Genomic DNA, 25,426 nt, shown 5'->3' on the forward strand with positions numbered 1-25,426 from the left:
CTGTTTGCTCGCGTGCGCGCACGTGCGCGTGGAAGAGCGATTTCAAATACAAAGAAGTAACGGCTCCTTTCCTCAAAGAAAGAAACAACCGCTGTGCAAGGTGAGTAAAGGCTCCGAAATAAATACACAGGTTTATTATTTGTATACTAATTCCTACACTGACACATTAAACTGTTTGTTTTTTTTATTTAATTTTTTTAGTTTTAACCATTAATTTAATAGCTGCGATGATTAGGAGTCTAATGCACTTTGTGGGACGAAATGGAGACTACAAACACAAGGTCACAAACAATAATTATTAGTTAGGTTTAACTTACACATGATGTTTACGTTTATTCATTGTAACGTTAACTCTTTTCTTCAACTTTTCTAAATTATTGTTGTCGTTCGTAGACTAACCATGTTCCGTACAAAACGATGTTCCGTACAGGTGACGTTTTAGCGCCGATTGCAGAATAAATAATTACAGTTCGTACATAAACTATATATCTGTGTCATCCTTATGTTTCTCTCTTTCACTCCCGATCTAAACAGAGACCAATCCGCTGTTTGTTTCAGTAATATTTGAGTAAGTTTGCTCGTTGCGCCCACCGCGCTTGTAAATGGACAGTGGGGAAGATTTACTTCAAAACTTCAGCTTGGGAGGAAGACAACTAGAGCAGCGAAAATGTACATTTCTATTCCACTTATGTTTCTCACAGTACTACAGCCTTTATTAAATGAATATTATGTTATCACAAATTGTTAAATATATTACTTTTTGTTGAATAAATGCTTTGAAATGGGAGTGTTTAAGCATCGATTGCGGGCGATAACCACTTAGCGTCACCCTCACCTGAGACTGGCGGCAGAGATCTCTTACTTTATGAAGTTTTCACATTGGTTAACCTTTTTTTTTTAATTAATCAGTGCCCTTCTCGTTTTCTGCATCTTCAGAAAGATAAGGAAATTATGTTCTCTAACCTTTCACATAGTTCATGCTTAACTCACATGTCATAATTAATATCACGACACAATCATGCCTAACTCGCATGCGCCCTTTATTAAAGCAGCCATTAACTTGTATTTTGATCAAATAAAAAGGTAATAATCTTTGATATTTATTGGAATTATGTTTTCTTGCAGTTAAAATAAATAAACAGCTCACTTTTGATAAGTTAAATGTCCATTTTCGCCGATAAAATCAAGTAATAAGCGCTGTACGGAACATCATTATAAGCCTGTACGGAACACCGTTAACCCCTATCATCTTCCGTACACTGGCGGAGGTGGTACTTTTCCCCAGTTTTCTCAAAAACTATTGGTCCTAAAGACATCAATCAAAGTGTAGACTGTGTAATAGGTATTCCCCCGGAGAATGAGCACACAAGCATGCTTGTATGTCTTTTTAAAACGGAGGAGTGGTCACTGGCGTGCGGTGAATAGCGAAAAGTGTACGGAACATGGTTAGTCTACGTTACGTGTGTTAAATAGTTACACATCCATGTTAACGTAACGTTACATGTAAAGTTAGGCTATTAGCCTATTTTTAGAGTCATTTGCACATAATGTAACGTTACATAAAACTGGTTTTGATAATTTTCTTTCCTCAGAAAATCCAGTATGACTTCTCTAAAAATCTCAAAGGATTCACAGGGCAGCACTATGTAAGTATTTAATTATTTATTTGACATTGAAATAACTAAAATGGTTTCAGCTTGGCCTAATCCAAAATTATATATGACTGTGTACACTGTTACACTGAACTGAATTAAACAATAAAAAAACTACCCATATGTTATTTTTTATTCAGCAGTTAATAAAGAAATGTGGCTCTGTAGTGGACACCTGTGAGGCAGTGGACAGACAGCTGCTGAAGTCTGATGCTGGCCGACAATAAACAGACCTCTCTGGATGTACCCCATCTTTTGTAGGTGTGTAAATAAGTTTTGCAGAGACACACCAGAAACCCTTCTAAAACATTCAGTTATTTATAGTTTATGAACAGTTCTTTTTTCTTTTCTTTTTTTTTTATAGTTTCCAGAGTAATTCTAACATTGCCCTTCCTGTAACATGATGATCCTGCTGTCCTGGACTGTATATGATGAGGTAAGTATGAGTTTGTCCATGTGTGTATACATATTTAATGTACACACACAACTTAAACACACATTGTGCACTTAATTAGCCCACAACCATTAATCAATGCACTAATATGACAAAAATAATTCCTGTGGTGTTCCTCATTTTTAAGGTAATTAAAAAAAATACCTGTGCTAAACGAATAAATGTAAATATTTTGTTATTTAATTTTAAGTAAATCACTCTTTTTTTCAATGAACAGCCTACACATAATCTCAGAACAGCTGTGGTAATAACAAGAGCCCCATTTGGTGAGAGCAGCACTGCAGTCTTTCCTGATGGTGAGGAGCTTCTTGCTGATGAACCTGCCGACATGAGTTCACCTTACTATGAGTGCCTATGTTCTTTTCAAGATTATACAGAAAAGCAATTAAAAGTACACTAAAGCACACTGTTTTTCTGCTGTATCTGTTGGCCATTCAGGAGGAGATCATGGACCATTTGCATAAGACTGATGATGCGTTTCAGCGGCCATCAGCATCGTAAATCCTCACCATTCTTTTATATTTTGATTTTTTTATTTTTTATTATGTGCATTAATAACACTATACTTTGTATTATCTTACATTTGTGTCAAATTACAAAAAAAAATAGCTAATGCAAGAGTGTTTCAAATCCAGAGTCTTTGGGAGGAATGATAAATTTGACATTGTTCTCTCTTCTGACTGCTGTTATCAGTCTCTGTCAGATTTTTTCCTTTGATTGAAAGTTGTGAAAATGCTATCTTTAGAGTTTATGTTTTATTATTTGAGTAAATAAGAATGCAAAAATATATTTGTGATACTCTCCCATTCACTGCTCTCGAAGTTATTCTTCCAATCAGTTACCACAATTTAGAACAGGAAAGAAAATGTTACTATGAATTGCATTGTGTCTAAAATTGAATTGAATTTATTAATTTAAATTGTATCATTGTTTTAGGTACATGAAATGTTTTTTAAAGTTCTAAGATAATTGAGTCCCATTTATTTGATAATAATTTTACCAAGGTGTAAATTTTTTTTTGTTGTTGTTATTTGTTTATAGCAATATTAACACTGATGTGTCCATGAATGGGATTGTGATGTGCAGTATTGACTATTTAAGGTGATTATGGATATTGTTGTTGCTTATCAATAAACTATGTTTTATATGCATTTGATTTATTTTTTCAGTTTGTTTTTTTAAATCATTAAAAATGTCAATAGCAGGAAAAATAAATAAACCAGTGTTGGGGTGGAATTAGGGAAATGGTGCCTTGAAGCACCCCAGGTGGTTCCTGGCCATCCTAATAAAAGGGTTCCTCCAGGAACCATTGAAAGTTCCTCAGAGAACCACCCCCATTTAGAGTGGTGCCTAGAAGCTCTTCAGAGGGTTCCGCCGGCGTGGCGAAGTGAAGAACCCCAAAAGGTGCCTCCAGGAACCTTTAGTTTTTACAGTGATACAGAAAACCTTTTTCATTTATTTTGGAGATGTCCTTGCTCAACCAATTTTTTGGTCAGATTTCTGCTCAATTGAAAGAAAAAATATTTTTGTAAGAAAATATATTTTGCCCAGCTTTCAACTTTGTTTTGAAAATGTTTAATTTGTTTTTTTTTCATTTATGACATGTCATTTCATAAGGAATACTTTTTGATTAATTAATTACTATTGCTGGCCAAGTTTAGTATTCATAAATGCAAATACAGAAATTATAAACCATTGTTTATTATTTTGAAATCAGAAATTAATCAATACCTAAAATCTATTTACAATCTGATAAACAAGAAAGCTGTTAAGTGTATTAATGTATGTAAACATTTCCATATCTTTTTTTTATTTTTATTTTGTAATTTTGTATTTCTTTTGCTTTGTGTTCACCCCCTGGCTACTGTAAAATGTTTAATATGAATGATTCAATAAAAAAGAAAAAAAAAGCGAAACATTAATAAAACATAAAAAAAAAAGATTTCATTCGTAGAGAGCATGGTTACTCACTGAAAAATTCTGCATACTAATAAAATTAAAGAGGTACATTTTAACATTTTGCATATTGTTTATCCAACGAACTCTCAAATTGCAAATTCTTTGGATCTTTCTAACTTATGTGTGTTCTGCAAAGTTGAAGAAGAAACTTTACTACATTTATTCTATTATTGCAATCAGGTTAAGTCTTTTTGGGAGAACTTAAGTTGTCATTTATCTTATTTTATAAAATGTGATTTAAAATTCTCATTGAAAGATATGTTGTCGATCTTGTTGTCAACGTTTTTGTTTTGCATTGTACATTTTTTATTCATAAATCAAAATGTCTCATAAATTACCTAGATTTGATGTCTTCCTTTTTTTGCTTTGTTTTGTTTTGCTGAGATTTTGCTTATTGTTAAATCTCTTAAACACATTAGTAATAAGAATAACAAGTTTATTAAGGCTTATGATGATACTTAAAGAATGATTTTCCTGTCTTCATTTTTTTTTTTGGCATTTTTATTACCAATTATAGCCGATAACCACAGTTTTACTACAAATACCATGGTTAAAATATGATTAGTGTAGCAACATGTTTTTAACATGGTTTAACTAGTAACAAATAACCCATGTTTCGTATTTTATATACATATTTTAATTATATTTTCAATAGTCATTCGTTACATATATATATATATATATATATATATCCCTCTGGGGTTCTTCATTTATGAGTCACACTCAGGACCTTCGGGACCCGGAGGGCGGGATTCAGGTATACTTTTTTTCAGTAAAATCAATCTAATGTATTTTTGTTCAATAATTTTTTTTTCTTTCTTTTTTGGTGTTTTGAGAGAATTTATTAATAATTATGATAATTTTTTCCACATTGAATATAATATAAAATTTATATATATATTTACTTTTTTTAATTTATTTTTATTAATGTTAATTTTAATTTAATTTTAAATAATTTAAATTTTAATTTAAAGTACAGCCAAGGCCTATAGAATTTTTTTTTTGAAATTAGATTGGTGCCATCTGGTGGACAAATTAAGCATTTTTATCATGCAATAGCACATGTTTACCACTATAGAGAATAGCTCTCTGTAGAAAGGCTTGTGAATTCTAGTGATTTTTGCACATATTTGCCTATTTATTTCAGGTTGTGGATCTTAATATATAACCACAGATTCTCAAAGACTATTTTTTGTCAAGTTTTTGAGAATCATTATATTTTGAACAGGAATTAACAATTGCAAAAAAAAAAAAAAATCGTTTTAGCAAATTTGATTGGAAACCAACAGCCAATCACAATTGACCTTTAATTTTCCGATTGGTTGAACTTGTGGCACACTTGTAACGCTGTTTTAAGTTGAGCAAGCGAGAGAGAGAGAGAGAGTTTGCGAGAGAGCACATGAGTAAACTGCGTGAGAGGGGTCATTACTGCAGGTTCATTTGGATAATAGCAAACAAGCAAATACATTTATGGAGCACAGAATCGGGTTTTTTTTCTCAAACTATTTTTTTTTTTTTTTTGCGATCGTTAATTTCTGTTCAAAATATAATGTAATGTGCTTGCAAAATATATTTCTCTGTGCTCAAAAGTCAAAACTTACAATTACTCGCTCAGGATTGAGGCACAAAATAACTCCATAAAAGAACGATTCGTTCAAGAACCGAACATCACGTTAGAGTACACGTTAATAATTTATTGTAGGACCGAAATGCAAAACAGATTTCATTGTTTGGTCTGACTGCATTTCATGCATTATGAATTCAGTGAAAAAAGATCTATTGCTGTTCTCAAAGTTTTTTTTGTAAGCCTGAACTGTCTGACACAATATTTAAAGACTCCTTATAGAAGATGTTATAGTTCCCACGAAATGTTCTGCTGTAATTATCACTAACTTGATTGTTTTGCAGGCATTTTTTCATTTGCATATATTTGTGATTGCATAATTCATAAACTGTTTTTCTCCATAAAATAGAACATACAAATAATTAAAATGATGCAATGCAATAAATCTTTACATTTTTATTAAACCTGTGCATTTTAATCAAGGTAGATTTTTTTTAATGTAAAGAAAAAAATTAAAACCACTTTGTTTGCAAGATGTAGACTACTAGCACAGGTTGTGTCCCCAAAAGTCTCATGGCCATTTTGCATAATCACAGACACAATCCAGTTTCTTAAACTAATAAATTAACAACTTCCAACATCTGAGAGGATAATGAGTTTATTGTATGAAGCTAAACCGTTACGAGGACAGAATCTTATTCCTCCAAAAACCAAAATAAATAAAATCATTTGCTCTCTCTCTCCCTCTTTGAAAAAGCCAAAAGGATGTCATTGGTTTCTATTTAAAAGAGCGACCACAAACAGGTGTAATTCTGTTTTGCTTGCCATATTAAATATCCGTGCTGCAGGGTTGGGTGGTATGGCACATGTTATCAGTCGGCAATTATTAGCTGAGTGAAAAGACAATGATTTGGAACCAGAACCGAGGCACATATATTTAAAGGTGCCACAAAAATTTCCACAGTCCAGATGGTTAACGCCAAGCCTTTTTTTTACATAAATACAATCATTCAACTGCAACACCCACTTCAGAGAACCAACTGTTTTTTCTTTTCTTCAGAAAACAGTGCAAAGGTACAGATAAAGTGTCATTTTTACCACCTACTTTACAATCCAGCGTACTATCCAGACTCTGCAGATGTATATGTGCCAAAATTCTCCCTTATTCTGAACTTAGCCCACAATTATCAATACAGAAAAACAAAAGAAAACACAAACATACAAATTAAAGCCATGTAGCCGTTGGGAATTGTGATACCAACAACTCTACTTTTGAAAGGAAAAATCTCTGATAATCGTGAGTTTGGAGGCAACAGACGTGAAGACTGTAATGGGCCTGGAGCGGTGCTTTGGTTGAAAATACATTAGGGTCTATTCAAATCAACATTTGTGCTGTTATACTTAACCAAGAGAATCTGAATAACCTGCGGTTTATCACCATTTGGTGTTGTTGAACTGGACAACAATGGTGACGAAGGCTTGAAATGAACATTATTAACTAAAAAAATAGTGAATTCATGCAGGAGAGAGTGTGGGGCCAGGACGGAGAGTGTGATTTGCAAACCTGAACACATTGGATAAACTGTATCGCAATTCTTTATGGGATAAAACAGTTTGGCGTAGTGTATTTGGTTGCCAGGTGAATGGGGTGTTTGTGACAGGCTTAGACGTGGTCTTTGAAGGCGTCCAGGTTGAAGGCAGTGTCGAGGAAACGCTTCAGCTCCAGAAGATGGGTGTTCTTGTTTCCCGTGGCCGGAGCGGAGGCAGGATCACGGCCGGCATACCTGCACCCAGAAGGACAGAGTGAGGATTGGTCAAAACACAGAGCACCTGGAGTGTGTCATGGCTCTACAAGAGGAGACGAGAGTTTACCAGACAGGCTTGGCACGGTCGATGGTGGTGCGCATGCGGGGCTTGACGTAGTCGTAGTATCCCTGGTTTTTGTGCTCCTCTTGACACCAGACCAGGTCAGCATTGGGATATTTCTCAGTCTCAGCCTTCACCAGGTCAAACGGGAAAGGAGAGAGCTGGGGAGGAGCGAGAGGGAGAATCAGATCATCATAACAAGAAAGCATTCCTGATGTTCTGCTGAAGACGGCAGTACCTGCTCAATGCGAGTGATGGCCACAGAGTCCTCCATGTTGCGTGTTTTGCGTTCACGTGTGAGCTCGTAATAGACCTTTCCTGTACAGAAGATGATGCGCTTGACCTCTGAGGGGTTTTGGGTTACTTGTCCATCATCTGGGATCACGCGCTGGAAATGAGTGCCTGGACAGATACACACAGATAGTACTGTTTATTTGCATGTTGTTTTAAACAAATTGTTTTGCTGATAAATCTTATTTATTGTGTACTGTATGCTGTATTAGAGTTAACTGGTATTAATTTGATCAAAAATAATTCCCAGTGCACACAAACCCTCAGACCTTTCAGTGTACCGTTGGCTACACTATTTACTTCCTTTTAATTATCGGTTTTATCTTCTTATGATATTATAATATAATGTATACTACCTTTCTGTTGGCCATTGACAACCCTGCTCTATAAGATATCATAAAAAAATATATATATAAAAAAAATTAAAAAAAAACATTAATAAAAGCATTTTTTTAATTTAAAATCAACCCATCTATGAGATTTCCCATTTAGCTCATACAATCACACTTTGATCATAGAGTTGATATTCAAATGCATTTCTTATTTAAACTTTATTTCACATTCTCCCAAAGCCTGCAGCTTTAAAACCCTCATGTAATGTTGACATGATGGTTTAAGTCTTGATAGATTTATTTTAATAGCCATGCTGATGCCACAGTGCTATCCCAGCAATATAGTGTTTTAAAGTGGTACAGAGGGTTAATAAATTAACTTTAAAACAGCAAGAAACAAACTGTTTCTGACCTGGTAGCATCTGGTCAAAGTTAGACTTGGCCTCCGGGTGACGCAGCAGAGATTTGGGGGTGAAGACAATAAGCTAAAAACAAGAAAATGTATAAATTAATAAAAAATATAAATTGTTCTTTAAAGTAACAGTAATGCATTGAACTAATCAACAAACATTCAGATGCTCTCAGACAGCTGAACTCACAGGTTTTCTGAAGGGAAGTAGGATCTGCCTCCTTATTACATGGAAATAGTTGGCGGGGTTTGAACAGTTTACGACGATCCAGTTGCAGTCATACAGCTGACGCACCTCAAAGTCATCAGTGACTTTCTGCAGCCAAAATAACAGTTGTATTGATATATTCAGACTACGAAATCTTTGTTAATATCAAGGCAGTATTAACATTTAGAGATATTAGAAGACAGTCTTACAGGGTTGAAGTCAGGGTCATCATTGCACATCTGCAGGAAGCGCTCAGGACGGGCAGAAGAGTGCTCAGGACCCTGTGAAGGAACAAAATAAAACCAAATCAACTCATTTACAGCCAGTACACAAAATGGGTGCTAAGAGAGAGAAAAGAGTTATGCATGGCCTTACCATGCCCTCCATGCCATGTGGCAGCAGTAAGACAATGCCGTTCTGGCGGACCCATTTAGCTTGGCCAGGGCAGATGAACTGGTCGATTATACACTGAGCCGTGTTATGGAAGTCTCCAAACTGGGCCTCCCACAGAACCAGAGCATTGGGACTGGCCATAGCAAAGCCCAGCTCAAAACCTTAAGAAGACATGAGTTTCCATTAAAGCACAGTACCTTTCAGAGATCATTTTAACAAGTGCTGCGAGCGTCTGAATACCTAGTACTCCGTACTCCGACAGAGAGCTGTTGCAGACGGTGTACGGGGCTTGGTTGGGGGATATGTGGTTCATGGGAATGCAGGTCCTCTTGTCTACGTTCTGATCATGGAGAACATGGTGACGGTGACTGCAAATGAAACAAGCAATAGGTCAGTGACCTCTTACAATGGGCTGAGATTTAAAATAATGCTACAACTGAAATAGTGGCTCTAACACAAACAGTCTATGAAACAAATGTGCAGACGTTGCTACCCAACTAGATTTAGATTTGTAACTACATGATGATTATTTTGTTATGTGGTTCAAATGTTACTAAGTGTTATTGTTTGTACCTGAAGGTTCCTCTTTCCACATCTTGTCCGCTGAGACGCACATGGATGCCCTCCTTGAGCAGAGAGCCAAAGGCCATGTACTCTCCCAGAGCCCAGTCCACGGTCCTGTTCTTGATCATCTCACCACGGCCCTTCAGAATACGACTCAGACCTGCACATGAAGGGAAGACAAGTATTATAGTAACTGAATGCATGAAGTGTGTGTATATTCATGTACTATTTTGTTAGGTCTACTGCACCTCCATGAATTGTGAAGTCCTCCACGGGTACTGATGACGCCACCTGTCCGATGTGGGACAGATCCTCTTCTGACAGACCGGTGGATGGGTAGCTCATACTCTTTGGCTGACCATCCAGAGTGAAAAAACCTGCACACCAAAGTAGTGTTGTAAGATCTAGAAACAAATGATGCAGCAGCAAAATGCTGTCTTGCTTAGTCAAATGTTTGACTTCACAACATTAAGTCTGGCACATATTGCAACTCATTCTGAACCACCCACTTCTAGTCTGACAATATTTCTTCAACAAATCTGGTCATAACTCAAGAATGTATTTCAATAAAACCCGTTCACACACACACACACACCTGGCCAGGGCGAGTCCAGCCAGTGCTTGATGTGGAGGATCTTCTCATCCTTTGAGCGAGCATGAGCTTCTTCACAGATTTTGTCATACTTAGAAATCTCTTCCTGTGGAAAGAGTCAGGAAACAGATGAAAACCTTTCAGGAATATTAGCTGAAGATAAGAGGCAGCTGATTGGCTCTGGGCAGGATTGTCTGACCTCATACTCCTGTCGTGAGACAGCGCCTTCGGCGATGAGCTTCTCAGCATATTTCTGCAGAACTCCTTTCTGCTTCTTGATCTGTTTGTACATCAGCGGCTGGGTGAACATCGGCTCATCCATCTCATTGTGGCCATTACGGCGGTAACAAACCTTAAGGAAAGATATCATATGTCTCACTGATGTCAACTATAACAATAAGTAAGAATAAAGTGTTTATAAGAGACATAGAACACTTTCACTCACCAGGTCCACCACCACATCTTTGTGGAAAGTGGCTCTCCACTCTGCGGCCACGTTGCACACGTACACTACAGCTTCAGGATCATCTGCGTTGACGTGGAATATGGGGGCATTGACCACACGGGCAACATCAGTAGGATACGGAGAGGAGCGCGCCATACGAGGATCTGTGGTGAACCCGATCTGAGAAAGAGGTGCAGAGGGGTATTAAGAGGACATCTGATTGGGTGTGTTACCATGTACTGGTACACATGGGTTTGTTTGTGCATGAGCACCTGGTTGTTGACCACCACATGCACAGTGCCGTGTGTGGTGTAGGAGGGCAGATCACTCAGATGGCAGGTTTCATAGACGATGCCCTGACCTGCAAATGCAGCGTCACCATGGAGCAGAATGGACATCACCTGAAACCAAAACACACACAAGAACATTTAAAAGCTGCTGGTTCTTAGAGGGGTATGAGTTCAAAATGCATCTTAAATGTACTAGGGGTGCACCATATTAAATTCTCACATAAACATTTAGAAGTCAATGGTCACGTTATGACAAATAAATCATTATTAAATCAATGAATCATTAAGTCCCTATGGAAATGTAGATTGATGCTCTTTTTGTCTCACCCGATTGCCATCTGTGTCACCGCAGTAGAACTGCTCTGCTTTAGTCTTGCCCTGCACCACAGGGTTCACCGCTTCCAGATGGGAAGGGTTGGCCACCAATGACAAAGTAATATTCCTGTCAGTCACACGGTTTATCCTCCTGTGGTACATGCCCAAGTGGTACTTGACATCTCCTGTGCCCTGTAGAGGTACAGACATATTTCATTGATTATAGTGGTTCTTATGTTTGTTCTGATGAATAAGATCACAAGGATCCAAAAAAGTGCACAAAAAGTCACTGACCTCATCGGCAGCTTCCAATTTAGAGTCAAACTGACAGAAAATTTGCTCCAGCTCCTTACGGATCACATTGGCAAGCACATTCAGACGCCCTCTACAGAGACAGACAGAAAGAGATCATCATAATGGCACATACTAATGTCACTGTAATGTCAGGTTTCTACATTTGAATCTCCTCCTCAACCTGTGAGGCATTCCCATGATGACCGTGTCTACTCCCTTCGCGCTGGATTTATCAATAATGGTTTTGAGTGCAGGGATCAAACTCTCACAGCCCTCCAGTCCAAAGCGCTTCTCAGAGGACCATTTCCTCTGCAGGAACTCCTCAAACCTGCAGAAATCAGCACACATATATTACATAGTCGCAGGGAAAAATGTTAAACCTGAGTTTTAAGAACAAATGTCCATTTAAACACATCCACAGTAGGGAAATCCATTACAACAGTCATAAGTCAACTGTTCAGTGTAATGTGCCTGTTCAGACTGACACAAATGTTCAGAATTTGATTTGTTTGAAAAGGTTTAATGGATGTATTCCTATGTGTGCTCTCTCTTTTGGCCTTCGTGTGTGTACCTGGTTGAGCGGACCATGCGAGCCAGCAGTGTCCTCTTCTCCTCCAGGCTGAACTGCATGACTCCAGGCCTCTCAAACTTCTGTCTGATCCACTGACACTGGTCCAGGTCATTGATGAACATGAACTCAACCCCTATGTGCTGGCAATACGCCATCTGAGAAACACAACATTTCAGCAACCATACTGAAAGTAGTAATAAAAAAATCACACCCAAACCATTGAATGGTAGGGTTTTACCAAAATACATTTGTCATGCTTCAATTCATAAAACTCTTCGAATATTACAACAGTAATGTGAAACGGGTCAAATCTTAGTGAACCATGTTCATAATTAATGTGAAGAAGTCAGCTGTTGCTCTGAAAGGACATGTTTGGAGAACTTGAGAACTGATTCATAAATTCAATTGTCACAACAATATTGGAAGACCCTACGGATGGGTACCAAAACCCAGTATTAAATGGGCCAAATCATGGAAGAACGTAGTATCAATTAGCTCGGATGTTATTGGTTCTACTTTTTGATACTGTAGAAATTAAGAAAATACAAAATTATACATTTTATTTAACATCGCCATCCATTTCTACATGCAATAATATTGAAATATTCTGTTATTTAACAGAATTAGGGGTGTAACAAAAAACAAAAAGAAATTGCTTCTTTTAAATGAATTCAATTATAATTAGGGATGCATCGATCCGATACTCTGGATCGTTATTGGCTCCTATACTGGCATTTTCTGCCACAAATCCGATATTTTGTGTATACTGTTCTATGTTACTGAAAAAGCACCAAAACCGTGCACTATATTTCAATTGTTCTAAAGTGGTTCAATAATTCAATGTGATGTGCAGATTAAAGGGGGGGTGAAATGCTATTTCATGCATACTGAGTTTCTTACACTGTTAAAGAGTTGGATTCCCATGCTAAACATGGACAAAGTTTCAAAAATTAAGTTGTACGTTTGAAGGAGTATTTTTGCTCCCAAAATACTCCTTCCGGTTTGTCACAAGTTTCGGAAAGTTTTTTTCGAGTATGGCTCTGTGTGACATTAGATGGAGCAGAATTTCCTTATATGGGTCCTAAGGGCACGTCTGCTGGAAGAGTGCGCGCTCCCGTATATCAGAGCACTGAGAGCACAACAGACATTCACTGATCAGAGCGAGAGCTTCGCGAAATGTCACAAAAGAAGTGTGTTTTTGGTTGCCAGGGCAAGACAACCCTGCACAGATTACCAAAAGAGAAACAGCATTAAGGGACCAGTGGATGGAGTTTATTTTTACAGAGCATCAACGGAGTTGTGCAAGTGTTTTTGTTTGTTCCCTGCATTTCGAAGATGCTTGTTTTACAAACAAGGCCCAGTTTGACGACGGATTTGCGTATCGTTTATTTCTTAAGGATGATGCAATCCCAAGGAAAAAGGGTCACGATCGTGTGTTGGAACTGCAGGCGGTGAGTAAAACTGCTTAAAATATCTCTGCCTCCTTGTTAGTGCGTCTGCCTCCCATGCCGGAGACCCAGGTTCGAGACCCGCTCGGAGCGAGTCGTTGCTGCTGCTGCTCTCGTTCAGTTTCAGCCTCGGGATCTAATTCTGGATCATAAATAAACGGCTGAATCTGACTGTTAGCCATGGTTTGTTTTGGATGATGGTTTTTTTCCTCACGGTGTCACAGCTTCCAAATGCTCTCAACGCAAAAGCCTACTGGCGCTCGAGATTCTTTAGCTCCGCCCACACGTCACGCCTCCAGCCGCTCGTGTTTTTCCGGGAAAAATCGGTACAGACTATCTTTCTCTTATGAATATAATAAAACTAAAGACTTTTTGGAGTTATGAAGGATGCAGTACTACCCTATAGGTACTCAAGATTAACAGGATATTGAGTGAAAACGAGCATTTCACCCCCCCTTTAATAAATTCACAAACTCTTCTTTCAAACAGCTTGTCGCGTTCGGTTACTACAGTCAAAACGATGAAACTCTCTTCAAGATCGCCCAGTAACTGAGGTTTAAAACTGTTCAAAGAAAACTCAGCTCCTCCTCCTCAAATTTTTTACACACATGCAGCTTGCCAGATTGACGACACAAACAGGAACGAGTGTACTTGATGATGGATGAAATGAAATATGCAGTGTTTTCCGCCAACTGGCAAGAATACAATTGGGAAAACTGGCAGTGGGCGGGTTTCACAAACCAAAAGAGAGACTCCAGCCCTTAACGCACATTTTTAAAGGAGAATAACTTACTGTAGTATTGTTTTTCAGATAAACAAGTATGTTAACTTAGCATGTTTCATAAATATCCGCAAAAAGATTATGGTATTTTATGCTTACAGCACCTTTCATATAAAAACTATTATTGCGCAGCATTCCATTTAGCGCACATTCTTTTCCTTCACAACGCTAAACCCAGTCTTAACATTCAAATCAGTTAAATCAATCATTTTCTTTAAAATGCAGTATCCTGTTGCTAAACTGCAATAAATAAAAAAAAAGAGAGAAAAGTTTAAGTTTGTTTTAAATGGTAGTTTGCTGGGGGCCCCTGTTGGAGAACCACTGCATTATGGTAGTCTTCCTGTGTGAAACATTCGCACAGTCCTGAGGCTGAAATGATCCTTGTGTCCTCACTCACCTCCAAGCGGCGGATGATCTCCCTGAGGGGCAGAGCGCTCTCATTGCCCCCAATAAAGGTGGTGGTGGGCAAGCGGAACACTTTATCCAGATCAGATTCGTCCAGCCCATAGAAACCTGACAGTCAAACACACAACACATCCAACCCATCCCAGAGAAGAAGGGCAGGTGGAGAGGGAGGGGGACAGGGTCAACAGAAAAGAGAAGAAACAAAAGAAGTCCAGCAGTGATGCCAGGAGATGGAGGAGAAATTAAAGTAACAAAGTGAAAGACAATCCAAAGAGGGAAGAGGTAGATATAAATGATAAAAACAAGAAAAAACGACAGACAGGGAGAGAGAGAGGAAAAAAACAAGCATGTGTGAGTTAGTGGGCGATGAATGGAGTAAACATCAGGATGCCATGCATAACCAGAATCAAGGTGGACATAGCAAAAATTCCAGCAAATAGCATGATAAATGTTAAATAATGGTAACAGCAAAGCGGACAATTTATAAAAAGAACATGAAGTATTAAGTGGTTAGTAAATGGATGGAAAAAGAGAAGGAATGAGAGAGAAAATGAAGACAAAGGAAAGGTGGTTAATGAGAGAGTTGTGGTGTTGAGCATTTGGGGGTTCAAATAAAAAAAAAGAAAAGAAAATAAAAGGTGGGTTAACAGCATGATCATATATAATATTGATGTTAATAATGCTATTACAATTGTTTCATTATATGCATCCTGAATTTAATATCAACAAGCAGTTTTGGCTTGTGAGCTGCAATTAATATGCTGTACAGTGAAGAGCTCATTCAATAGTATAATGAGACTATTATAATGGTTTATTATTATTAGTAGTATTATAAATTCAGCACTTCAAGCCAAAAACTTACTTTAAACTTAGGTGTACCATTTCATATATAGTTATACTGTATACACCAGAGTACATATATTTTGACAAAGTGCAATCTAATATAACTATTATAAATAAACATCAACATCCGTATTTAGAATGTAATGATTACGTATCCTAGGCCTCTGTGATTTAAAAAATGTAAAAAAATAAAAATAAAAAATAAAAATAATAGAATAAATTCAGACTCCGCAAATTTTGAATAAGTAAAACCATAGTAGGGCTGTACAATTAATCATGTAGCGATATGAACTAGTATCAGTCTAAGTTTTACAATTTCATTTAACCATTAAAACGGAATGTTAAAAACTAAACTAAAATATATATGACTAAAAATACAATAAAAATGGATTTCATAGGGCCCCAGTATCCTTACACTGAGATAAAAAAGGCTTACTAAATATTTACAAAATATAAAATATTATTTCAATAACAAATAAATACATTTCAATAAACCTTTGAAGACAGATCTCACAAAACCGGTCAACATGTCCAAGTCACGTTTCTAATAATAATAAAAAAATATAAATGTAATCTTTAGTTCATTTTTTTTGTGTGTATCCAAAAAGGATGATATTTATTCAATGTATTGGTGCTGAAACATGAGCTGGATATTTCTTAGTTAGATTCATCAATGAATCGCACAAATTCACACTTCCAAAGCACCGAACACAAGATTCAGACGGTTTCTTTATGATCCACAGCAGCACTACCAATTCAAGCTCCACGACATGCAGGTTAAAAGCCTGGCAGAACTGTAGTCTTGAGCTTTAAAATGCCTACAGTTTCTCTGAAATGCTGTATATTTGGGCAATGCCAGTTAATTTCATAAATGGATGAAAAATTTGTATTTACGGCTGTTCATTCAGTACCTACAACAACTTGCCACGCAGGAGGCTGTACAGAGAAACTGAGGTCAGCACACACAAACACTGACCTGTAGGTGTTCATCAGTTTGGTTGTTTAGCAAAGAGAGCAAAAAGTGCCATGCACCTCAAGGCATAAGAGCGGGTATGTTAAAGAGAGAGAGTAACTAACCTATAGTAGATCAGAGTGTGTTAATGAGAGCGCTAATGAGCGAGAGAGAGAGAGAGAGAGAGAGAGAGAGAGAGAGAGAGAGAGAGAGAGGGGAGGCTGAGCATATGGAGAAAGTATGAACTTGGTTTTAGTGTGTATGTGTGTGTGCACATGTGGGAATAAATAAGTGGATACATAGGGTGTGCGTGTTTGTATTTTAGGAATATTACAAAAGCATCCAAACTAAATACTGTACATTGACTTTATTAACTGCCACACAAAGCTTCCCTTCACCTTATCTGAAGCTAGAGACAGCAAAGCCACCAAAATGCACTCCACATCAAAATAACCTGCCCAAAAAGCAGAAGCATTCTTCACTACAAACACAATGTCCACACATCTCATCACAATCTGACTTTGATCTTTTAAAGCTCATTAGGAATATTCTGGGTTGTTTTAAACAAAGGCTGTTATTTTTTACTTGACTATCGTTCTAAAGCAGTTGCACAGAGAGTAGTGCCTTATCAGAATGATATAATAATTTATCAATCATATCCACAGAAATCATATCCCAGCTTGATCAGTTAGTTGGGCACATGCACAGATACAGGTGTGGAAGGGACACGTCATCTGTAAAGCACTGTTTACATATACTGTTGAGTTTGACAAACAAATGATAGTAATGCTTAACCAAATATTCCTCCACCTAGAAGTATTCCCACGAGAACAAACAGTGTCTAATATCTGCTTTAAAACCCTCAACCTATTTGTCTGGTAAGGTGGCATATTACTGTACTACTTTATTACAAACTGTCTTACAAAGAGAGGAGTTGATATTAGTGTTTGTGGTAATATAGTCCTTCTAGGGCTTTATGGGATTCTGGACATTACACAAGTATGAGAGTATTCATGTAGACTGAGCCATTCACCAGCAATAGCATAAACACACACACACACACGTGACTCATGTCAGAGGAAATGAAAAATCAGGAACTCGTCTTTTTGTCTTTTTAAATGCTGCTGCTAACACAATGCTATGCAAAACAGGCATTAAATATACATCACTCTTACGATTTGGTATTTGGACTGCTGTTTAGAGCATATATATTACCCTTTTCCCAATTACAGGTTTGAGAAATTTCAGCAAAGTGAAATTCAGACTCTGTAAAGCAAGGTGAAAAATACAGATTTGTGTGTGATCGTGAAGTTCTCCTGAGCATTGCAATTAATGAACTTTAAGCAGTCTTACATCGGAAATGACTATATCATTCTGGAATGTGTGTGTATATATATAAGCAAAAAATGACTCAAGCATTTAGCTGTTGAAATTTGACACTAGTTCAAAGTAATACAAAGTAGTAATTTTATTTAGTGAGTATGCATTAAAGCTGCAGTAGGTAACTTTTGTAAAAAAAATTTTTTTTACATATTTGTTAAACCTATCATTATGTCCTGACAGTAGAATATGAGACAGATAATCTGTGAAAAAAATCAAGCTCCTATGGCTCCTCCCCCAGTGGTCCTATTGACATTTGCAGGAATACATCGCTTCCGGTAAGAAATCAACCAATCAGAGCTGCGGTCCGTAACTTTTTTATGTGTTCAAAATTAGGGGTGCTCCGATCACGATAGGCCGATCGTTATGCGCATCTCGTCAGTAAAGCTGGTTCTCTAATCAGCGTTTAATTCCATCAGGTGTATGATTTCACATAGAGCAGCTGTTACTACACAGAGCCGTTGTTAATAGAGAAGATGCGCAAATCCACTTCATTTTCAGCGTTTTTTGGTGCATCTTCTCAGTTAACAACGGCTCTGTGTAGTAACAGCTGCTCTATGTGAAATCATGCACCTGATGGAATTAAACGCTGATTAGAGAACCGGCTTTACTGACGAGATGCGCATTAACGATCGGCCGATCGTGATCGGAGCACCCCTATTCAAAATTTACAAAATGTATATAATAAGCGAGTACACCATGAATCCATTTTCCAAACCGTGTTTTTAGCTTGTCCTGAATCACTAGGGTGCACCTATAATAAGTGTTTATATTCGAACTATTTTAGATTGCTTCGTGGGTGCCGCGGCGGAGTAACCCAGTACCTTTGTGATTCTTCATTGACATAAATAGAGAGAAGTAGTTCCGGCTACGATGTTCTTCCGCAAGACGCAAGCAGTTCTGTTTATTAACCGCTAGAGCATCAAAAGTTACCTACCGAAGCTTTAAATGATCAAACATGGGAGTAAAAACATATACAGTATGATAATTGCTGTTCTTTCTATTCATCTAAAAAAATAAAAATAGTTTCTCTGCAGCACATTTTCTGAATGATTTCTGAAGGATCATGTGACTCTGAAGACTGGAGATTATAATGATGCTGAAAATTCAGATCTGCATCACAGAAATAAATGGCAATCACTTAAAGCGGTTACATTTGAAAACAATAAGCTATTTTGTATGCCAGAATGTGTCAAGTATATTTTTTTCTCCTTACAAGGGAATCTAAATGTATTAAAAAGTATGCACAGGGAAAGAAAAATCTATTTAAAATCACAATCACCAAGTTAGAAATGAGATTAGGAGTGAGTGAACTACCAAAACTATTCCAAAATGAATATTTTATTCTGTTTTAAGTCTTTACCATGGCTAAAGATGCCGGAAAAATACAGTTTCAGTGCAAAACAAAAACTGACAATATACAGAATATTTGTTGGTGTTTTGATACGTAAGCTACCATAAAAAAAAATCTCTGTTTGCTGCTGAATGAAGGCCACTCTTCTCAGAATGTGCTCAATACTCTATATTCTAGATTTTCTGACCATTGTTATAATGAATATCCTTAAACACTAGTTACAGCTGCCATTCTTAAATTAAAAAAATGAATTCTTCAAATTGTGGAAAAATATAGTGCATAAAATCGAAGTGGCCACAAAGCTAAGTAGCACTGCAGAAATACACACAAAAAGCAGCTAAAACTATTTGCAAATACTAAAAAAATTGCTATACAGCAAGAGGCACAGAACGGTTTTGACATTAAAGCCTACCTCCGATGGTTAGAGCACTTAGACGTCTCTTGACATGAGCAAGGTCTGGAGAGGCCAAAGCAGGGAAGAAAAATCCACTGGGAGTTAGTGATTCCCAAATCCTCACAAAGATAATCCCAATGAGAGAGACTGACAGACGTTAAACTACAGCACGGCTGCACTAATCATATCTAAAGAGTCTCTTACTGAGGTCAACCACACATCTCAATATGGATTCCAGACAAAATACTTCTTTTCATTACTGAATCACACCAGGCACCAAACCAAGCAATTCCTGCAGCAGTCACAGTTTCAAGACCCATGATAAATCACAGCCTTCGTGACTGGGGAAGATCAAGCTGAAATTAAACCCCACACACTGCCAGGCAGAGCCAAGACTAGCTACAAAAAGAATAAACACTGTATTTTTAAAGAAAATGCTTATTTACAATAAAGATCATAATTTAGCTTTTGGGGTTATTTATTTTTACAGTGTAGTTTGTGCAAATGCTGGGAAACCTGGCAAGGGGGCTGAAAATATGGACTAAGGGTGCTTTCACACTTGGTTCACTTGCCTGGTCCGAACCAGAGTTCGGTTGCTCCTCCCTCCCCCTGCCCCCACTGGACTGTGTTCATATTATAATATCTGAGTCCGAACCGCGGTTTGCTTGCGTCATCAAGCCAGCAGCTTTTTACCCAGTTGCTTGGTAACGACAGCGCAGGAGAAGGCGGCAAATGCACTTTTATGAATTACGTTTTTGAACTGTTCGTTTTGTTGATAAAGCTTCGGTAAATAATGGCACTTGCACCCTAACAGGGTATGAAGTAGATCTAAAATGCTGCTTTTCAAGAAAGCAAACAAAATACTGTTTTTGGAAATTCCACCCTTTAAATGTGTCAGAACACCTTTAATGTATGTTCCCTTTATAAAAAGTGACAATGTCCAGAGTGGAAATGATTTTATGAGCTGTCATCTTACATACCGTATTTTTTGGACTATAAGTCGCATCAGTCCAAAAATACGTCATGACGAGGAAAAAACATATTTAAGTCACACTGGACTATAAGTCGCATTTATTTATAACCAAGAACCAATAGAAAACATTACCGTCTCCAACCGCGAGAGGGCGCGCTATGTTTTTAGTGTGGAGTACAGGAGCACTGAGCAGCATAGAGCGCCCTATCGCGGCTGGAGACGGTAATGTTTTCTATTGGTTCATTTCTCTCAGTTCATGTCAAATCTATTTTGATAGATGTAGGTATGAGCATATGTGATCATTTAATCACTGCACTTTTGTCCGTATTTTCTGGACTATAAGTTGCACTTTTTTTAATAGTTTGGCTGGTCCTGCGACTTAGTCAGGTGTGACTTATTTATACACACAAAAAGCACTGCCGAGTAGGGCTGTCAAAAAAATATTCTTTGAATTTTAAATAAAAATCTACATTCGATTGCAAAAACGTTGCATTCGAAATTTCAGGCGTGCATTAAGGAGGCTGCCTTATGAGCCCTGGGTATACTTCACAGTCCGTGCACCGTTCTGTCTCGCCAACAGCCGCGTCCGCACAACTTTCAAAGGCAGACGAGCTCGACACGCAGTCCCCACTTCTGTCTCATCATTCACCTGCAGACGGATGACGAAAATAATGTGGATGGCCAAAGTATATTCGACCTCTATCAGAGGCGCACGAGAGGCGATGAAGATGTAAGTGTCATTGCATCATAAGGTTTATGTTAGCCTATCCAGTTGAAACCGCTAGAAAAAAAAAAGACATCAACGTGGAGAAGATCTTGTTTACATCAAAAATGAAACCAAGCCGTTCAAACAGAACGCATATTTCACATTTTCTAGAGGGACACCATTGGACTCACGTCTCGTACAAGAGCCACATGTTTAGAAAGCCATGTAAAATGTAAGTTTAACTTTTTAAAAACATATCGAGACTTTATGGTGGGTTTTTGTTCCTCATCCCACTGAATCTCATTTTTAAATAAAAAAATGTATTATGTTTGACTGGCTTTCTGCTCTTTTTATTAACTATGCATGCATTCATGATGCTGCTTTGTTTAATAGTTAAGCAACTTAATTATAATTGGTTTATAAACCTTACTTTAAATATGTATTTTTTCCAAAGTCATGTTTTCTTATGCTTTGAATAAACGTGCATTAGTAATATTTTGCCCAATGCGCCCTCTTGTGGCCTTAGAAGAGAAGCCAAAAGCTTTTCTTCACCCTAAGTGAAATTATGCATTTTAAATTTGAATATAATTCGAATTTTGATAAAGTACAAAATTTGAATTTAGTTTTTTATTTATTTTGACAGCCTACTAACGGTGTTTACATGTCAACATAATACAGCTTTCAGTCTCATATTCTGTACTTAATACATTTATGTTCATACATTTAGTTTTTGAAGAGAGTGACTGCTACATTTCATAACCGCAACAAAAGTTTGTATTTACTGTTTATAAACTGGGCACAGATTAAACTCATAACAGTGTCTGGGTGAAACATAATCCAGATGTTGGTTACACAGGTGTTTCTGCATTAGTCTCAGAGGGAAATAAAGGAGCAGAGACGGCATCAGGGTTAGCAAACTACTTGGCAAAGCTTAGCAGTGAGAGGAGAGAAAAATAAACACTTTCACCATTTTACATTTGATCAGCTTCAGGTATCGGTTTAATCTTTCGCCAACCAGCTATAAAACGATTACTACATATTAATATATAGTATTAGAGACACACATTTTCATTAAAATGTTATCACACTAGTCAAATTAAATTAGTGTATTAACCCTTTCAATAAATGACTGCCAATAACAGACGAGATGCAACTATTAGAAATTCTGGAATCTGAGGATGCAAACAATAATAATAATAATAATAATAATAATAATAATAAATAATAATAATAATAATAATAATGATGAGAAAATCCCCTTTGATGTTGTCCAAATGAAATCTTAGCAATGCATATTACGAATCAAAAATTAAGTTTTGATATATTTATGGTAGGAAATTTATAAAATATCTTCATGGAATCTTCTCTTTACATAACATCTTAATGATTTTTGGCATAGTTTTTATTTATTTATTATGTTGACCCATACAATGCATTTTTGGCTATTGCTATAAATATATCTGCGCTACTTAAGACTGGTTTTGTCCTCCAGGGTCACATATTAGACGAAAAATGTAAAATTATGGGCTAGCTTTACTAACAGCTTTCCCCAGTTCAAACCGTTTTTCGGTGTTAAAACATTTCTGTCAGGATATGTAAATGACATGCGCCAGGGTTCTTTAATTTGCACTTTGTCAGTAAATACCCCGCAAAAATTTCCATGCTCATCTGTGCCGTTTTTGGTAAATCTGGTCCTTAGAAATGATGCCTTGGCAACTAACTGAAAGTTTAACTCTGGTACAGAACAGCACAACATATTTTAACTGGAATGACATGTTGATGTAATCAGTGTAACAGGTGATGAAATGAATCGATCTATTTGTATTCATAACTACCACTGAAGTAAATGATACTTAATAATACTCAAGGTAACTAACAGCAGAATATAGGATGTGTTTACATGGCAACATAATACAGCTATCAGTCTCATATTCTGTACTTAATACATTCATGTTCATACATTTAGTTTTTGAAGAGTGTGACTGCTACATTTTAGAACCGCAAATTTTAAACTGCATTCTTAGCAAACCTGCGCCGACAGCTATTTGTTTTTACTGTGAGAACTGATATTGACTTTGCCATCTTTGATAATGTCATTATGGTAACCTGAGAATATGGTGCTGAACTATTGACATTGGGATTAATTTATTTACCAATCGCTAAATGACGCTCTAATATTTGTTAATTATTAAACTACTTATTGAAAAAGAATCAAGAGATTAATTGATTTAATCTGTCTCATTTGCATTCTCCTCAAAGTATTCTCTCTATGGTCATAACAGTCATTAATTTGTACAGATGTCTGATGGAGAAGAATATAAAAACCTTAAATAACTGTTTGCATGTGAATCAAGAGGTTTATACTTTCGACTACAGTCTGGCATCAGACCGCTGATGGCTCCTATAAGAGTTTCTGTATCATCTAGCATTGGTCCACGATGGATATAAGTACAAATGTAAAATGACATGGTGTCTGGAAACCAGCAACCACATCAAAACGAACCTCTCCAGCAGAAGAGTGTGCAGAAAATAGAAGGTTTGCTTGTGAGCTTGTAACGGCAAGGTCAAAACATACTAGCAAGCCAATCTCTACAAAGACTGGTCTAGCAAAGCACATCATTCCAGCCACCTCAAGCGTGATAATACACAGGAAGGGGCGGAGCTGCTATCTTAAAGTGCTGTATAGCCTTCTCCTTTTGTAGAAGCCAAATACAGTGCTGCAGGCCTTGATCACAGCAAACCCAGAATAACGACAGGCAGTCTTAATTTATATATATATATATATATATATATATATATATATATATATATATATATATATATATATATATATATATATATATATATATATATATATAAAAAAAACTCTAAAACTGCTTTCCAGAAAAAGTTGATGCATTTCTTCAATCATGAATTTAACACATAATTCTGAATAAGTTATTAATGGGGAGCTGAGATCCAAATCACCAACCTTCATGGAAAGCAGTTTCTAGAGTCCTAACCCAGACTTGGTGGACATTCATAATTCCTCACCGAGTTTATCCGATGATGTAATAATGTCATTGGGAACGCACGAATCCAGATCAGCATCCATAATCCCAAGAGGGTCCAGCTGAGCCACATGGTGACCACGTATCTACAGGAGACAAGAGGTCCCCCCACAAACATGGGAGCCGAGCGCAAAACCACCCACAAGGAAAGATATAGAAGAGGGGAGGAAGAGGGCACAGAAGAGTGCAGAGCAGCAAGAGAAAAAGAAGGTTGAGGTGATAGAGCAAGTGTGATTGAAGATGAAATTAAAGTGTTGGGTTGGGGCATAAGAGTTGAAAAACAGGGGAAAGAGGAAATGAGAGAAAGAGGGACAGATAAAGGGAAGGGGAAAGCAACAATCACACAAAACAGGCTCATTAATGTTGGTCTGTTGAGCTGTAGGGGACAGAAAACATTTCTCACCAACATGCTGGAACCCAGTAGCTACTGGGGACTCGTCAAAATTTACACAACTGATGCCAAGAGGGTCGAGGCTTGCATTGTGATGCCCCATTACCTGGAAACAGGGCAACAGCAGTCACAAGACATCAGGAGTTCACTAAGCAGATCCCTTGACTGTGAATTGAGCCCAATCTTTCACAAAGTCACAAATGTGAGTTGTGAAACGATTCAACCAAATTGAGGTATAGCACAATTTGGCATTTTCAATCAAATGGGACTATCTGCTAGAGGTCGAACAATATATAATTTAACCGATTGATTGACACATTTATAGAACCATTTATTTGCTTTATGAAACTACAGGTTATTGGAAAAATCAGCTGTGATAGTTGGTGAACCTGATCATTTGTTTTAGTGTTTCTGTTTATGCATGTTTTTATGTGACCTGTGCCTGAGAATTATTATTAGCACTGTGCAATAAAATAAAAGTCAAGGATGGAAACTGTTCACCTGTCATTATAATCCAGCATTGAAAATAAAATGTTAGTTATGATTTGTG

At 37.2% G+C, this 25,426-nt stretch overlaps 1 protein-coding gene and 1 long non-coding RNA gene across 10 annotated transcripts in view; one reads left to right on the top strand and one right to left on the bottom strand.

Moving 5' to 3' along the window:
* Positions 1 to 25: 25 nt before the first annotated feature.
* Positions 26 to 4,901, top strand: LOC113107333 (uncharacterized). 6 transcript variants are annotated; one of them, XR_003292641.1, is made up of 7 exons: positions 26 to 100; positions 202 to 281; positions 1,593 to 1,646; positions 1,796 to 1,913; positions 2,017 to 2,088; positions 2,324 to 2,402; positions 2,545 to 4,901. It is a non-coding gene; the product is annotated as an uncharacterized LOC113107333 (long non-coding RNA). The 6 variants fall into 6 exon arrangements; XR_003292639.1 differs by having other exon boundaries at positions 27 to 100; positions 1,793 to 1,913; XR_003292637.1 differs by lacking the exon at positions 202 to 281 and having other exon boundaries at positions 42 to 100; positions 1,793 to 1,913.
* A 1,370-nt stretch (positions 4,902 to 6,271) lies between these two features.
* LOC113107331 (2-oxoglutarate dehydrogenase, mitochondrial) overlaps positions 6,272 to 25,426 on the bottom strand; it is a 30,786-nt gene continuing 11,631 nt past the window's right edge. Inside the window, exons 4-25 of one of the 4 annotated variants that reach the window (XM_026269754.1) lie at positions 24,469 to 24,571; positions 19,775 to 19,819; positions 17,844 to 17,894; positions 14,826 to 14,941; positions 12,200 to 12,354; positions 11,810 to 11,956; positions 11,629 to 11,719; positions 11,347 to 11,526; positions 11,002 to 11,130; positions 10,730 to 10,909; positions 10,484 to 10,636; positions 10,288 to 10,390; positions 9,941 to 10,069; positions 9,702 to 9,852; positions 9,369 to 9,496; positions 9,111 to 9,289; positions 8,945 to 9,016; positions 8,718 to 8,843; positions 8,531 to 8,603; positions 7,734 to 7,897; positions 7,502 to 7,656; positions 6,272 to 7,413 (exon numbers count right to left, since the gene is read on the bottom strand). In XM_026269754.1, the coding sequence (XP_026125539.1) occupies positions 7,293 to 7,413; positions 7,502 to 7,656; positions 7,734 to 7,897; positions 8,531 to 8,603; positions 8,718 to 8,843; positions 8,945 to 9,016; positions 9,111 to 9,289; positions 9,369 to 9,496; positions 9,702 to 9,852; positions 9,941 to 10,069; positions 10,288 to 10,390; positions 10,484 to 10,636; positions 10,730 to 10,909; positions 11,002 to 11,130; positions 11,347 to 11,526; positions 11,629 to 11,719; positions 11,810 to 11,956; positions 12,200 to 12,354; positions 14,826 to 14,941; positions 17,844 to 17,894; positions 19,775 to 19,819; positions 24,469 to 24,571 (2,751 nt within the window). In that variant the 3' untranslated portion in view covers positions 6,272 to 7,292. Of the gene's footprint in view, positions 7,414 to 7,501; positions 7,657 to 7,733; positions 7,898 to 8,530; positions 8,604 to 8,717; positions 8,844 to 8,944; positions 9,017 to 9,110; positions 9,290 to 9,368; positions 9,497 to 9,701; positions 9,853 to 9,940; positions 10,070 to 10,287; positions 10,391 to 10,483; positions 10,637 to 10,729; positions 10,910 to 11,001; positions 11,131 to 11,346; positions 11,527 to 11,628; positions 11,720 to 11,809; positions 11,957 to 12,199; positions 12,355 to 14,825; positions 14,942 to 17,843; positions 17,895 to 19,774; positions 19,820 to 24,468; positions 24,572 to 24,888; positions 24,983 to 25,426 lie in introns of all 4 variants that reach the window. The other 3 variants (XM_026269755.1, XM_026269757.1, XM_026269758.1) reach the window with 3 other exon arrangements.

This window comes from Carassius auratus, chromosome 8, assembly GCF_003368295.1.
Source record: "Carassius auratus strain Wakin chromosome 8, ASM336829v1, whole genome shotgun sequence".
NCBI classification, from domain to species: Eukaryota; Metazoa; Chordata; class Actinopteri; order Cypriniformes; family Cyprinidae; genus Carassius; species Carassius auratus.